At 48.7% G+C, this 16345-nt stretch overlaps 1 protein-coding gene across 1 annotated transcript; it reads right to left on the bottom strand.

Annotated features, from left to right (window-relative positions):
* Positions 1 to 4568: 4568 nt before the first annotated feature.
* LOC135818532 (uncharacterized) lies at positions 4569 to 16345 on the bottom strand. The gene is made up of 8 exons (XM_065331927.1): positions 15233 to 16345; positions 13419 to 13635; positions 12623 to 12686; positions 11742 to 11786; positions 10960 to 11126; positions 7494 to 7566; positions 6752 to 6784; positions 4569 to 5847 (listed from the first exon to the last, which is right to left on the bottom strand). Exons 1-8 carry the CDS (start codon positions 16044 to 16046, stop codon positions 5284 to 5286), a joined length of 1977 nt encoding a protein of 658 aa, XP_065187999.1. The 5' UTR covers positions 16047 to 16345; the 3' UTR covers positions 4569 to 5283.

Raw genomic sequence — 16345 nt, forward strand, 5'->3', positions numbered from 1 at the left:
TTTCTGGGCTTTTGACAGCTATTTCAAGTACCTGTCAGTCAAGTACATGTACCTGTCATGCAGAAGTACCAGAACCTATGGTGCACTGCACTGGTGATGGATATTATTTATTGCACACATGCCAGAAAATGCAGCCAAGGGGGGGGGGGCTTTTCTTCCTTTTTTTATGTTGGCTTCAAAATTGTTGGATTTACCAGCACACCTATAATTATGTATACAATGTACATGTAGTTGTACATGATTGTACAGTAATCATCATACATGTACATATCTCTAGCCCTGTAGATGGCTCAAAAAGGCATATTTTTCAATTGATTTCCCTTGCACATTGAATTTTTAGTTCCTTTCAACTGCAATATGAAAATAAAGTACACATTGACATAGAGCAAGAAAAGAGCTTGATTTTGATATGCATATCATACTATACAAAATATGGGTTCCCATACATTCAAATGGGACTTCGGTTATAAGGACACTTCGCGAATAAGGACACTTTTCTGATGCCCCGCCGAATGTCGTTATTGGCGAAGTTGACTGTAGTCACAATATAACGCTAATGGACTATTGTCAAGAGTGTGTCAGACCTTGCTTCCGGGTCTTTCCCTTCAGGCTTCATTTCCAGCAGTGGTGCGTTGTCCTCCCACTTACAGATAGCATCCGCCTAAAACTTAGTAAAATCACCTGTGTACCTGGATATGATCGCCAATGACTGTGCATATGACTGTGCATACACTAACTGTACGTCCACCTGCATGCTGTCCACTCCACTAGCTTGGCTACTTTTGTTTTGTCCATTTTGTTTTGCTTATTTTCGGGAACACAGCCCCATGGTGTGTAATCAATCGTGTTGAGTCATCTTTCCAAGATTCCTTTCGAGTCTCTCTCCCCTCTCCCGGGGAGACCCACGTGACCAATGAAACAGTATGTGCATATGGACTCAGAGGTCAGCAAACAGTTGACTGAACTAGTAAACAGCCACCTGTGCAGACAGTACTCTATGGTATCACAAGTAGTAGTGGTTGTGTGCTAAGAGACATGTCGACAGTACATACTTTAGACTGACGTTGTCACTGATATTACCTTTAATAGAGACCAGGCGCTCCCAGCATGGAGAGTCACCACTGATGCCGGTTGCGGACTGACCTCAGACCCAGGCCTGGTTTAAAACTCACAATAAACACTACGCCCAGCACCACTCACATTCTAGTGTTGTCATCACTCGACGTCGCGACGGTAATAATTACCTTGCAGTGATTACGCTGCACGGCACGTAGCTGATCGGTGTTGGGTAGACTAGTTGTGCGGAAGGAAAGGACGGACGCTGGATACCCATACGGCCATGATACTACAAGTAGTAACAGTCATCGCTCTAACGCCCGCCTGGCCCCCCGGGTCACTATCCTGACCCCCCCCCCCCCTCCCTAACTCCCCATCCGTCCGGTCCTCGATCAACAACAGGTGGCTCGACCGGAGATCTGCAATGTCAGGAATTTTAAAGAGGTTGGCTGAGTAGAGGACTGGCTGGGTACTGGGTATGGTGTCAATAACGTCACCACCAAGCACTTCCCACTGTTCCCAGTATTTAATTCCAGTATTTAATTCCAGTATTTAATTCCGCTGATTAATAATTTGTTAGACTCGGGTGGAGAGCCAAGCAAGGATTAATTTATCAGAAGATTTTTTCGATTTATAAGAAGATTTTTTCTATAACTTAGAACCTTCCAAACTGGAAGGCTGTTGGAGTGCGCATCCAAGACGTGCTAGAGCTGATTGCTAGTTTTTAGGTGTAGAACGTCAGTACCGTCGGTCAGTGTCGTGCAATGTTATCGCACGAGATGATTATAAAGTAACTGGTGGTGTTAGTGGATATGATAGTGTAACTTGTAGCTCTTTTGGTCCTCTTTTCGTTTTATAAATTAATATATTAATTGGCTTTACATTCCAGAGGCTTTGAACTATTTTTATTTTGCCAGGTAGAGCTGCATCGCAGGAGTGCAGTGGTGGGACTCCCAAAGCTTTTGATTCGATCCCGGTTCAGTATCGGTGCAGTCCCAACAGCCTAGACAACATGCTGAGCCATGATGGGTGTGACTACGATTGTGTCCAGACTGTCCTTCTCAATCAGAAGAGACTAAACAGACCAGAAACGCACACTATGAGATCTGGACTGTAATAATATGTCAGTCTTAGAACAATCCGTCCTTTACTTCCCCACCTGGACTCCTCTTTGGTTTCCCTTTCTCTCTAGCTCTTCTCTTGTACCTTCTTGCTATTATTGAATATTGTCTTAGTGTTAGCAAGAGTTCATAACCCCCATATTGGGGGTTATGAACTCTTGGTGTTACTGTTAGGCTTAGAACAATGTTCTTGTGTGAGTTCCAGCTTTGTTTTCTCGTATTTCACAGTTGATCTTACATGTGCAGTATGCATGTACATGACTTTGTAATAATCTTTATTTCAGGATTACCCAAAGGCTAACGCCTATCTGGGGGATCTCCTATTTGTGTATTTGTACATGTACATGTACATGTATCTACTGGAGCTGAACCAGCTTTGATTTCACTGCAATACTCCCTGATGAAGGCCCAGGGGTGAAAGTAATAGTTTGGAGACTATTTTAACGAAATTTGGAGACTATTAATTTTTAATAATTATTATGTGGAAGACCTTGGTTGCGACTCTTGTGAAGGTGTTGGAGAGATGAGAAATGCACACCGCGACACAATGCCAGTCCAACTGCAGGATGTCAACTGACACCACTGACTGACACATGCAGTATCAGTGTGGTATTGACAGGCACAGCAGGACACAAACTATTTAACCCAGGCCCTGAAAAAATAATAGGCAACACAAACATCGCAGAAGTGCTGCCAATGCGTGCATGAATCGATGGTGCAGTGTGCGGACATGTACATGACTGTACATGTACACGTCCGCTGGTTGCTACCACCTGCGCTTCGCATGTCGGATATTGAGATTGCGCTGACCAGCGTAGATCTACGGGTGGGAGCTTTCGTCTTCTTTGGCACTATAATAGCATCATGTATCACATGTGCACAGACACTGTCGACATGTCGGGGTGATACCAAGAGTTTTTTTTAAATATTTTTGTACTATTATTCACAAACCCAACTCGAGTGCATACCGGTAACCATAAGCTCCCGAGTCCCAGAGAGCTTATGTACTCTCATAATTCATATCACGCCTGTGGCGTAGCCAGTGACTTACTGCCTAGCGCCTGGCACGAATCCGCACGATGGCCCCGAGGTAGCCCTAGGCGGATAACCATGATAACGCCGGCAGGAAAATTGGCAGACTTTGGTACTTGTACTTGTCTGGTATGTTTCATGCATGTTTGGTATGTGGATAAAGAAATGGAGCAGAATTCAAGAAAGTGCTTGCCATAAGGTTTGCATTCTCTGCCCACTGCATTTAGAATCTGTCAATTTTCACGCATTATCCGCCACGGGCTAGCTACTCCGAGGCTAATCGCAAAAATGGTATTTTAATAGGGCCTTGTCACATGTCAATCTCTGGACAGCTACATGTAGCTGTTTCGAGTCTTTCGAGTTTCGACCTCGTTCGGTTTCATTAGGACATTACCGTACTCTTGTAAGAAAAAAGCTTGGAGTCGAAAGAGTCCTCAGCCAAGCCTAGGCTGGGGATAGGATCGGAGCGTTATACTCAATCTCCGGACGTTGTCACATCATCTTTTATTTGTCCATATAAGTAAGTTTAGTTTCAAGTAGTCCCCATTCCATTGTTACACATACTGTCCCCGGGGAAAATTGCGGAAAAAATCGCAAAAAAACGTGGGGAAAAACGCGGCATAATATGGCATAATTTGCGGTGAATTTGCGGTAAATATGCGGTAAATATGCGGTGAGTAATATTGATGTGCGGCAATTTTCAGTGAGTATGTAGTGAAATCAATCAGTTACAAGTCTCTGGTGTAAGCACTCGTCATATTTGAGTAAAAAGCCGCCACGATGAGACGTTGCTGACCGAACAGTGCACTGTGTGTACGTGTAGTGCAACAAAAAAGTTCAAAAAACGCGGGAAAATCGCGGAAAACGCGGTCTTTTAAAAAATCGCAAAAAACGCGGAAAAAAACGCGGCCGCGGAATCGCAATTTTCCCCGGGGACAGCACATAGATTCACTGATGAATCCAACAACAAAACAGTTCTGAACAAATCCTCTCCTTCCCTTTCGTTGTGTGCCTTGCGATCATAACATTTTTACACATACATGCATTTTCTGGGGAGGGGAGATTTGGCAAGCTCCGTTATGCAGGCTCGTAGTCTCCACCGCTAGCACCTACAATGACCCGTGCTACATACATCATGTACATAGTGCCCATTAGAAAATCCGCTGACTTATCTGATGAAATCAGCTTGTACTGTAAAGCTCTGTACCTCCCCCCACCCCCCCCCCCCCCCCCACCCCCTCCACACACAAACATCCCCGGGGGATTTGAGTACTTCGGGCTACGCGCATCCCTTGTGTCCTGCAGGTGTTCTACGTCAACACATCACATCTGCACAGTATGAAAGCGCAGTCGACAGAGTCAGTGTACATACAAGTCAGTTTTACAGGCTTTTTGTAAGAAATATCTTTTGGAATACAAGCAAAGTAGTTTAGCTAAAAAAAACTGGGATAAATCACTGGCATGATGGCTGCTACTCAGACACAAACACAGTGTGAAAAGCAAACCAGCATTGTGCCGACGCTTGTGTGTTCACTGTTCAAACCTCACACAGTGGAAATATAACTGACGCACCGGAGATTGACATCACCACACGGTGGGACAGAAATATGAGCCTAACACAGGGGCACAATATCATATAAATCTTGCGGGTTCTGCTTATCTGCAGATAACGTGAATATTCAGCTCAGTGGCCATAGAGATTTTTTCGTAATAGAATCTGAAATCAAATACAAATCTTCCGATATTCATAAGTGTTTCGATAGAAATCGGTATAGATTGCGCAGAGGAACACTGTGGAATCAGGCAGGTGTCCGCACTCGATGCCACTGGAATTGTAGCTGGTATGTCTGAGAGAATGAGGGGCATGTACTGGTATGCATGTTTGTCGACTGAGTCTCCGGAGAACTCTTGTGACATGGAGTGGAACTACTCAGTACATGATGTGTGCTGAAATCTTGAGGACTAGGTCGACATGAATGGAATGGACATTAATACTCTACTAGGACCTCACCACAGCATAATATCGATCAGTAGCGCGCTTAGAACGAATCGCAAATGGTGGGAAACTGATTCTTCAAAGCTCAGTCTTTGCTTTGCGAGACGTTTCTGCAGCATCACCCTGAGCAGGCATAATTTCCTCGAGCTCCTCGGTGGCCTCAGGAAGGCGGTCTTGTTCGTGGCTTTCACGCTCCACCTTCTCCATGTGAGTTCGATACAGCTCCTGTAGTCGGGCATTCTCTGGGTCATCTTCGTCGTCACCGTCCTCTTCTTCCTCTTCGCCGCCTTCATTGTCACTGTCGGTGTCGGCCTCACTATCCTGGTCCAAGCCCAGGATGTCGCTGACGTGTGAGGCACGCTCCTGGTACTCTTCCAGCGCCATTTCCCGCTCAGAATCGCTCAAACTCTCGTCGCCCTCAATGTCACCTTCATCGCGGCCCATCACGCTCCGCATCAGATCCGCTCCATCCAGGGCTTCCTCCTCCCCCGCTACGTCGTCGCCATCTCCGTCGGCAAAGTGATTTCCACCGTCTTCTTCCTCGGACATCAGGAAAGGCTCCAGAACTTCCTCTAGCAGTCCCTTCTTCACCTTCTTCCAGGTAATGGCACCCTTCTTGGCCTTGTCCAGCTGGTCAAACAGCTGTAGTAGGTACACGTCAGGCAAACAGAGTCAGTGGTCAAACAGCTGTAGTAGGTACACGTCAGGCACACAGAGTCAGTGGTCAAACAGCTGTAGTAGGTACACGTCAGGCAAACAGAGTCAGTGGTCAGACAGCTGTAGTAGGTACACGTCAGGCAAACAGAGTCAGTGGTCAAACAGCTGTAGTAGGTACACGTCAGACACACAGAGTCAGTGGTCAAACAGCTGTAGTAGGTACACGTCAGGCACACAGAGTCAGTGGTCAAACAGCTGTAGTAGGTACACGTCAGGCAAACAGAGTCAGTGGTCAGACAGCTGTAGTAGGTACACGTCAGGCACACAGAGTCAGTGGTCAAACACAGTTTACACACACGGGTAACCATCAACATGAAGAAGGCCTTTTCTTTATCAAAATATTAAAACTACCGTATTTTACCTGTTATAAGTCAACCTTTTAATGACCTAAAAACCGACCTAAAAGGGGAAGGCGACTTACAACCGGGGTATAACTTATATTACCCTTATATTACCCTTACCCTTTACCCTTACCCTTATATCGGTAAATCGAGGACCCGAGTCTGGAGGTCGACTTGTAATCGGGGTCGACTTACAACCTGTAAAATACGGTATGTGAAATGTTTATTCATATGCGTGGCTTGCGTCATTATTGTAACAAAATGTCACCATCCATACTTACATGTTGATTGTTTGTGTACGCCCTCTGTAGCTATGAACGAATTAGGCCAAGGACATGCTGCACCTTCCCTTCTGCAATGTTCTATTGTTTAATCTACAGCTGCAGCTGATATCATGGTATACGCTAAAACCGACGGAAATATACAAAACATCAGCACAACGTTTTTGCTTTCTAAATCCCCACTTTCTGGAGTGTCAGCATCAGTACCTTGTTGGCATAGTAGTCACTTCCACGGATCACCTGCATCAGAGAGAGAGAGAGACAGAGAGAAAGAGAGAGAGAGAGAGAGAGAGAGAGAGAGAGAGAGAGAGAGAGAGAGAGAGAGAGAGAGAGAGAGAGAGAGAGAGAGAGAGAGAGAGAGAGAGAGAGAGAGAGAGAGAGAGAGAGAGAGAGAGAGAGAGAGAGAGAGAGAGAGAGAGACTCAGGGAGAGAGAAGCACATAAAGAAACCTTTGTCACAAACACCCTAACAGAATTCTGACAGGACAATTCTATTCCATCAAAGGCACAGGCATTCACCGCCGCCACCAGCTAGGGAAATTCCTGGTGGATCATTGGTGGTGCAGGAACACCTTGCACACTTTCTTCGTCTTTTTGTGAGAGCTTGGACAATCCACTTGTCCAGGCAAGAAGGCAGCAATGCCTGTTCATTCTGGCGAAGTAAAATAAAACAATTATGCCAACCAACCAACTTGATCGGGCTTAGTGTCCTATGCTTGCTTACTTTACCAATCAGAAATGCAACTTGAGTACAAAAACAAGACATTGTTAAGCACTGTGCAACCTTGCGGACATGTATGTACACTCGACACGGTTTCCTGAAAAACAGCAGCCGTGTGCCCAAAGCCAAATCGGCCATGTATTATTCGCAGGTACATGCGTGAACATACGTGCACAATTGATTTTCGCTGGATGCTGTGTTTGATGAAGTGGCTCAACACCTCGCTTACCTCTGTGTATACACTGGTGAAGTCCTCTCTGCTCATCTTGCCTTGCTTTTGCAATGCACGACTCAGGACAGTTCTGCAGACACACACACACACACACGCACACACACACGCACACACACACACGCACACGCACACACACACGCACACATACACACATACACGCCTGGTCCTGGTCCTGGTAAACACTGCCATTACGGTCACGTGTCCCCTTACGGGGCCGACAATATAGAACGACGAGCGGGACCATGTTCGAGAGAGCCATCTCCAGCAGCTATGGATCTGGCTTATCATCGGAAACGATTCCTCTCACGGCTGCCGCTAGAACTGGTCCATCACTCTCCACAACAGAGCGAACATTCCATGAGCCAACGCTCAGAGTCGTTCCAAGTCGTCGTCTTCGTGCGGTAGTTTGCTCCACTCGCGGGCTTGCAAAGCCTCGCGAAGGACTCCGAGGTGGGGGCGACGAGGAGAGTGTCGGCATTGTAACTATCCGACCAAGTCTCCTGTCGGTGAATACCCCACCTCAGGCACTGTTGGCCTGGACGGCTGGGGACACCCCAGGCCGTCCACAACGGCGAGAACAAGCACGGACGGAGGCCAGAAACAAGAGCCCGGAAAAGTACAACCGTCCTCCACCAGAGCAGAGAACACACACATTGTCAAGATGTTCAACTATTTGAAAGATTTTCTTATCGTCGGAAACGATTCCTCTCACGGCGGCCGCTGCTACTACTACTACTACTACTACTACTACTACTACACGCACACACACACACACACACACACACACACACACACACACACACACACACACACACTTTTGTGCACGCGCACATGTTGTCCAGGCGTCAGGGGCCCAGCCTCCCTGCCCATCCGACCCGCCACACACAACAACGAAACTGGCTGTTACTGCGCCATTTCCGCAGGTGAAACGAGCCCATGTTCCTGCAGGTCCAGCTACAACAGCAAGATCGGCGGTACGTACGCTTCTTGTGGCGCAAGTCGACAGACGAGCAACCATCCATTTACGAGTTTACTCGGCTCGTGTTCGGACTGAAGGCATCACCGTTCATCGCCTGCCGAGCTCTGAGGGAGGTAGCCGCACAGCATGGGGAACAGTACGACTCAGCAGCCCGAGCAGCGGTCGAGGAATCGTTCTACGTTGACGATTTCCTGAACTCACAACCATCAGTACCAGCCGGCATCTCAGTACGGCAGGGGGTGCAGGACCTGCTCCACATGGGCTCGTTTCACCTGCGGAAATGGCGCAGTAACAGCCGTGACGTGCTCCGTTCTATCCCGGAGGCCGACCGAGCAGCCGACGCACTGGTGAGCATCGATGATTGCAGCGACGCCGCATCAGCTGCAGTCGTGAAGACGCTTGGTGTCGTGTGGGACGCTGCGTCTGACACGTTCAGCTATCGCTACAACACACCGGACGACCAGCGGCTGACGAAACGAAGCGTCCTATCCAAGATGGCCAGCATCTATGACCCAAGAGGGCATATTTCGCCGTTTACGATAAGGGCTCGACTGCTGTTCCAGGAGGCATGCATTCTCGGCTGTTCCTGGGATGACCGTCTCCCATCAGAGCTGGAGACCAAGTGGCAGAGGTGGTTTGCAGAACTACCAGATCTAGCTGGGATCAAAGTGCCACGATGCTTCAAAAGCATGGAGCGCCAGGCTGACATCGCGAAGCTCACAGTACATACCTTCACCGATGCCTCGGCGCACGCCACTTCAGCTGTCAGTTATGTCCGCGCGGCGTATCCGGATGGTTTTGTGAAGGTCAGCCTTGCATTCGCCAAGGCGCGGGCAACCCCAATCAAGAAAGTCACCATCCCTAAGTTGGAGTTGCGAGGTGCAGTACTTGGCCTGCGCACCAGCAAAGTTGTCAGCCAAGCCCTCGCTATTCCTGTTGCTGAACATGTGTTCTGGACCGATTCCCTCAACGTCGTGTACTGGGTGAGGAGCCATGCCAAGAACTTCACTTCAGATGTCGCCTGCCGGGTCGGTGAGATTCAAGCCGACACCAAAGCTAGCCAATGGAGACACGTACCAGGAGTCCTCAACCCAGCCGACTTCCCATCTCGAGGTATGAAAGTGCTGGACCTCGTTGGACGTCACACATGGTGGAGTGGTCCGGACTTCCTGACCAGACCAGAGGCAGAGTGGCCGCTTGTGGAGCTTGCTACCCCTCCGCAACTACCTGGTGAGCTGAAGAAGAAGCCATGTATGACATTCGCCAGCCAGGTGACGCCATCTCGACTAGATCCTGCCACATATTCGACGTGGGAGCGTCTTACCAGGGTGACTGCCTGGTGCTTACGGTTCGTACAAAATGCCCGACGGCAGACTGCGACAGTCACGAGGGGGGAAACCCACGTCGACACCGCCAACACCAGTGCCCCACTAGTCTATGTCCGTTTAGCAAGCGGTCATAAGCCAAGATCAGTAGTGACAGTACCGGTGCTGACGGCAGCAGAAGTAGCAGGAGCCGAACGACATTGGTTTGCACAAGCTCAGCTGTCAGCGTACCCAGCCACGCTTAAGCGCTTACGGGCAGGTGAGGAATTACCACCATCTGACCACTCCACCCGTTGGTTTGTCTGGTGATGTCCTGGTCCTGATTATCATCTACCGCAATTACTGATCGCATGCTTAACAAAAGTCGTTGTAAATGCTTAATCGCAGCGCTATGCCGGGGTGAGGTCCTTGATGCGATTCTCTAGGCATTCCAGCACTTTTCCCTGGCTGTTGACTGTCGCTACGTCGTTGTCTCGCTCTACCGGAGCAATGCGTCCTTTTCGTATTCAACACTAACAAGCCTAATACAGGGGCACCATCCTGTCTGCTGCTTTAAACCACACAATGCGCTAAGCTGTGCTACTCTATGCCGGTTAGTTCAAAGCTTCATCGGTGCATCATACCTGCCCAGCAGAATCCACAAGAAGTTACGGAGCGTGTCTGGTGGGTGTGCGAAACTATTTCAATGCATAGACGCAACAGCAAGGTGGTGAAGCATGCCTTAGACCGGCACCAGTAGTGACTAGAGATTCATGGTGCGTGGGTAGGGTGAGTGTGTGTGTGTGGGGGGGGGGGGGGGGTATAGAGATGCGACGGGATGACAGTGCCACCACCACTGCCGTTTCTGTGCTGCATTCTCTATACATACACGTGTGCACTGTCTATGTGCACATTCACATGTCTGAACGTTCAAGTGTGGTTTTCAATAAAAAAATAAAACTTTGAGAAGATAAAGGTACACACGTAAATACAGCATGACCAGCACCGATACATGGACGGGAAATTCATCCTGTGGAGAGCTGTGCTATCGGGCACGGAGCAGAGAACTCTTCAGAGACAAGGCTCAGTCAGCAAACAGCGAATTGGTAGGTAAACAAGCAGAGAGAACAGGCTGACAATGGCAAAGTTCAACAGAGACTCTTGCACAGATGATCCATACCTGACCATGGTGTAATCCAGCACGGCATACTCGTAATCGTAGGAGTTCGAGAAGACCACGTCAGGCTCCATGATGTGAGACATCTCGCGCCAGTCGTCGCGTGAAATGTTACCGATGTCGGAGCGCGAGATGAGGCCGTCTTGATCCGTGTCAAGCAGCTTCCAGATCTTCACACGAACACGGTGAACATGCACAGCAACAGCAACACGGCATGTCATGTCAGACAGCAAACAGGATACTGAAAACCGAGCAAGGTTAGCAAACAGCACCACAGTCTGCACACTGCTATTTCAAATGTGTGCTTCAAAATACAACGTAAATATACAAATTTTCGGCAGCTATTTAATTTCGGCTATATTCGGCACCGACCCAAAACGCCTAAATTAAAACGCCGGTGAAATTTTTCGCAGCATCTGTCGCACTATACCATGCCCTCTACCCCACGCCGAAAATAAATTTAATTGCCGCCGAAATGTCAAAAATCGTGCCGAAATTTTGCAGCGCCGAAATTTTGTATATTTACAGTACAACGTATGCAATGATATGTATACTGCCTAGTGCTGTCATCTACTGGTAACGATAGAAGGATGGCTCCGCTGTTTACAAAGTACCCGGGGCCTGGTGGTCACGGTATGGCAAGTATCCGGTATGAACACAGAGAAAGCATGTGAACTGGAACCCACAAAGGTTTGGAGACCAGGGAATCCCCCCTGCAATAAGAGATTCTTAAAAATGAATTGAACTCTTCATTCAGTACGAGCATGTGTTAGTATTCTCCAAACCTTTTTCACTGCCTTCCCTCCATCTCCTTGATCAAAGGGGGTGTTCTGAAAGTACGAACAAAGAACGTCAACCGTGGCAAACATAGTTGCGTACACAGAAGAGGGAGAGAGCGGAGACAGAGAGAGAAGGAACGAGAGCGAGAGAGTGAGAGAGAGAGAGTGTGTGTGTGTGTGTGTCACGGTGTGTGTGTGTGGGTACATGGTGTGTGTGTGCGTGCATGTGTGTGTGTGTGTGTGCACGCGCGCGCGTAAGTGAATGAGTGAGTGAGAGAGAACGAGAGGGAGAGGGAGACAGAGAGAGAGATTTCTAGTTGAGTCTCAACAACGATGCACAAGCGACATCTCCACAAGTCCCGCATGCAGCAACATTACAAGGCATTTCCGTTTGTAAAAATAGCAATAGACTACCCCTGCAAAGAAGACGGTACTGCAAACACCTTTCAAATATCTCTCTTGAGTATCCACAAAAATTCCACATTGAACATTCATAGCATCTGGTAGGCCATCTACACAAATTTGCAATGGAACAAGGCTATCTCTTTGCTTTAACTCCGTGTTCCAGGGCTTTTTCGGCCAATTATCAGATGGTAATAACAATCAGACAATTATTTATATGACCTATGTAGACCAGATATCCGTGCTAGGTATTAGTAGTACATGTAGTACCAACAACGACCCCAGCGCCAAGCGACATTGCTGCTCCGAGAATCAGAATTGTGAACTGGTCAAACATAATACATGTACACAGAAAAGACATAGATACGCACGGTTAAGAAGCCTCTCCCTCCTCCCACACCCCATTCTTCACACACCCCATTCCTCCCACACCCCATTCTTCACACACTGATGGGCAATGCACTGTGGATGCACTGTGGATTTACCTCTTGTGCGAAGAACTGCTTCTTTGACACCGGTTTACCATCACTCATGGAGAAGATCATGGATCTGTACGGTAAGAGCGAAAACACACATGCACATGTACACGCCGGAACACACACACACGCACACACACATGCGCGCGCGCACACACACACACGCACACACAGCATTGCTGATTAGTGACAAGGCGCGACCGAAGTAAGGTTTCCATAGCTACAGTTACTAAGTGTGTGAGTATGAGGGGAGAGGGGGGGGGGGGGTACTAAAAAATGTAATTCCGGGTTGGTCACATCAAATCTTGATCAACAATGTGTACATAAAGTATTTACCTACTTCAGTAGATGTAGCTGGTGCGCTCAACGTGCTCAAAGGTATAATCATTATCATGAGAGCTATGACAATGCAGGTAGTGCATTGCGCAATCATCACACAGCTGTTGTATGTTGATTGTGCAACGATTGCACGATGTGCATGAACCTACTAAGCAGTAGCAACGACAACCAAAGCCTTGTGCACTGGCCCATTGTGTCTTGCAATAGTAATATTGTAAATCAACAAATTTCGGCGGGTGAGAAATGAAGCCCTTGGCCGTCATCAAACTTTGGCAGATGGGGGAGGGGGGGGGGGGGGGGAGTCAAAAAAAGAAATTGATCGGCAGTTGAAGCTCTCCCATGTAGCCATGGCTTGATCATGCTTTGGCCTACGATTTGCTTTGGCCGGTTTGCACCAAGCGGCGGAATCAGCAAAATTTAATCGCTGGCGAAACTAGTGGATTTACAGAAAATGAATCTGACTTACACCATTGCGTTATCATCAATGCATCCCATCGTCATCATTCCATGACCCGGGTACGCCCACAGGATCTCCGGCGTTTCGCTCAGCGGCACAAACCTCGGCTCCAAACCGCGGCATTCGGCCGGGTCAAAGCCGAGAGCGTGCGGGGACTCCAGGCGGGAGAAGAGCACGGACACGGCAACGTTAACCAAGCCGTAAGACCTGACTTGATGATAGTGACCTAAAGAACAGTTGTGCATGACACCAACAACATACAACATACAGCGCTGGAAACTGAAATCCGACCCCCTACTAGCGGTGCGTCCACATTCTAGCGGTCTCTGTTTCGTAGTTTCACCATCCCGTGTTGCGTCTTTGCGATGTGAGCGCACCGCTCAGGGGTCGGATTTCAGTTGCCAGCACTGTACAACCATCCTCACACAAGCTAAGGGCAGTGTAGTATACAATGTGTATGTTCAATAGGGATCTCACATGCCCACAACAATACAACGACAACAAGGCCGTTGCGGTCAATCCAATACTATACTTGCAGCACCAATAGTAGGCAAAAAGGCGGTGCTGCAGTCATTGCGCTGTTGACAGTACATGTACCACTTCTTGCCCCGGGCACCCTGTGATTGATGGTAATCGTTGGCTCTGGCTTTTGATATTTTTAGTTCAGGGTCCCTACCTAGATTGGCTCCAACAATGGCCGAGCATACCTAAAATACCTTCCGAAATCCCAGGATAGGAATACAGTAAAACCTGGTTAGGAAGAACACTGATAAGACAAATGTTTGCCTAAGAAGAACTAGTATTCGTAACTGTATTGGATAAACCCTGTGTATTCACTGGGTAAAATATATGGATAAGAAGAACTCCCGTTATTGCGAACAAATATCATCGGTTCCTTGATCACGGTTCGTCCTAAAGAGGTTTGACTGTACAAACTTAGTCCGTTATCCACCTTACTAGATATGATATCATCATACGACTACATCTCCCATGTCAACCACTAACACAGACAAGTGACCAGTGAGAACATGCCAACAAATCGTGCACTGATCACCACCTGTGTTTCAACACTGCAATACCGGTATGCTGAGTACACACAGGGTACAGGGCTTGGAGAGCATAACTTCAATGATAGAGATCAGGTATAAGGGAAAGGGCATAGAGGCAGGACCGGCGGAAAGCAGTTTTCGATTGATCCGGCTATTTTTATTTTTATTTTTTTAACTTTTATTCACAAACCCAACTCACAAAATAAATAATTGCCCCCGGTCATACCCTAGTCTTTCATACAGTTTGTGTAGGATATGGAGCGGGGTATACACATGACCTCCTCAGCAGTAAACACACGTTGATGGGCAAAAGTGGGTCCGGCCATGGCCCGACCAACCGGACCGGTTCCGCCGGGTCTGAGAGGTAAGGCTGACAGAGATAGGGCACAGGCAGCTGCTGAAATCTGGTTCTACCAGCACCGCTATGGTATATAATGCAAGCCTTGCCTGATAGGTAACATGTTTTCACGATGACAGCGTGCACAAGGCGAGGACGCACTGTATGGGAAACAGTGCTCCTGACTACCAGCACAAACCACCTACGCCCCTAGAAAGATGATGAGGGTCTGAACCGGGGCATTGCCCCATACGGTTCAAATAGTCGCAAGACCCAGGCTCTACCAACCGGTTTATGGTTGTAGTCAGGAGCACTGTTTCCCATACAGTGCGTCCTCGCCTTGTTCACGCTGTCATCGTGAAAACATAGCACAACTAGTCCTGTGGGCCTTGCCACATGATTGAGACTCGACCTGCCCATCACGGGGTCTCTCTTACCTCCCGGAACGTAGATGCAGTCCCCAGCCTCTACTGTGGTGATGCCCCAGGGCACGTCCCGGATTCTGGGGTACTTCTTCAGGTCGATGGAGTCGGTGTTCACCGGCGACAGCCCACCCAGCTCCCAGTCGCTGGATGCCTTGAAGTACACGTTGTCGGTTTGATTGGCCGGGATCATGATCCAGTCCTTGGTGCCGTTGATCTGGCAGTTGATGGCGTTGAAGGCGTCGCGGTGCAGGCGACTGCGTGTCCCCCCACCACTCATCCACAGGTTGACCTCGCTTACCTTACGCAGCAGCCGACCGCACGACATGCACGGTAGCAGCTCCACATCGCCGTACATGGGCGAGGGCAGCTCCGATACCACGTAGTTATCCGACGTCTCCAGGCCACGCACAAAGTTCTCCATGGTGTCGCGGCCGAACCCCAGCGCGCCCACCGGGTGCTTGGCTGAGCCGTCCTTGCGCGGCTCGATTCTTAGTTCAAGCTTGCCGTACTGCGACATCAGGCGAGGCTTGGTCCATTCGCTATAGGCTTTGAAGTGCTTGGCTGCGCCACGGAACACTACCGGACGTACAGCCTCCACATACTGTGTGTAGAATTGTTCAGGTGTCAGCGAGTACGGATCAATCACCTCGTCGATGGGATACTCGGCTGGTCGTTGGAATCCGAACGGCTTCAAGTGCCCAACGAGCTCCGGAACGCCCGACGGTACCGACCCGCTAACTCCGGATCCGAGGCAGACTGGTGCGCTTGAGAAAAGCGCTACGAGGAGCAAGAGCAGCCCGTGGAGGGGCGCGCCATTACCTTCCATTTTGCAAATGAAAGCGTGGACTGCGAGTACAAAACCAAGCTTGCTGCCCCGCACCGCACGCGTTGATCGAGGATGATACTGGGCAGTCCGACTTGCCAGGAGTGAGTAGAAGTGCTTCACAAGTCTCTACTCCAAAATACTACTTCGCGATGCAGCGAGCCAGCTAGTGCGCACAGCCAAACACAAGCATTACATCTACACTACGTACAGGCTCTTTCAAAGACCATTTTCCTCAGAGGAGAATAGAACGAGCTTTACAAGCAAAAAAATAGAGAGAAAGCACAGTTTTCAACTTCACA

The sequence above is a fragment of the Sycon ciliatum genome, chromosome 5 (genome assembly GCF_964019385.1).
Source record: "Sycon ciliatum chromosome 5, ocSycCili1.1, whole genome shotgun sequence".
Classification (NCBI taxonomy): Eukaryota; Metazoa; Porifera; class Calcarea; order Leucosolenida; family Sycettidae; genus Sycon; species Sycon ciliatum.

What these genes read in the sequence shown, in the direction of transcription:
- LOC135818532 (XM_065331927.1), bottom strand. Translation starts at nt 16,046, where the DNA reads ATGGAAGGTAATGGCGCGCCCCTCCACGGGCTGCTCTTGCTCCTCGTA. An exon ending in AGCAGTTCTTCGCACAAGAG is followed by an intron (nt 11,787 to 12,622) that starts GTAAATCCACAG and finishes TCGTACTTTCAG; the next exon opens with AACACCCCCTTTGATCAAGG. An exon ending in GAGGGAAGGCAGTGAAAAAG is followed by an intron (nt 11,127 to 11,741) that starts GTTTGGAGAATA and finishes GTTCGTGTGAAG; the next exon opens with ATCTGGAAGCTGCTTGACAC.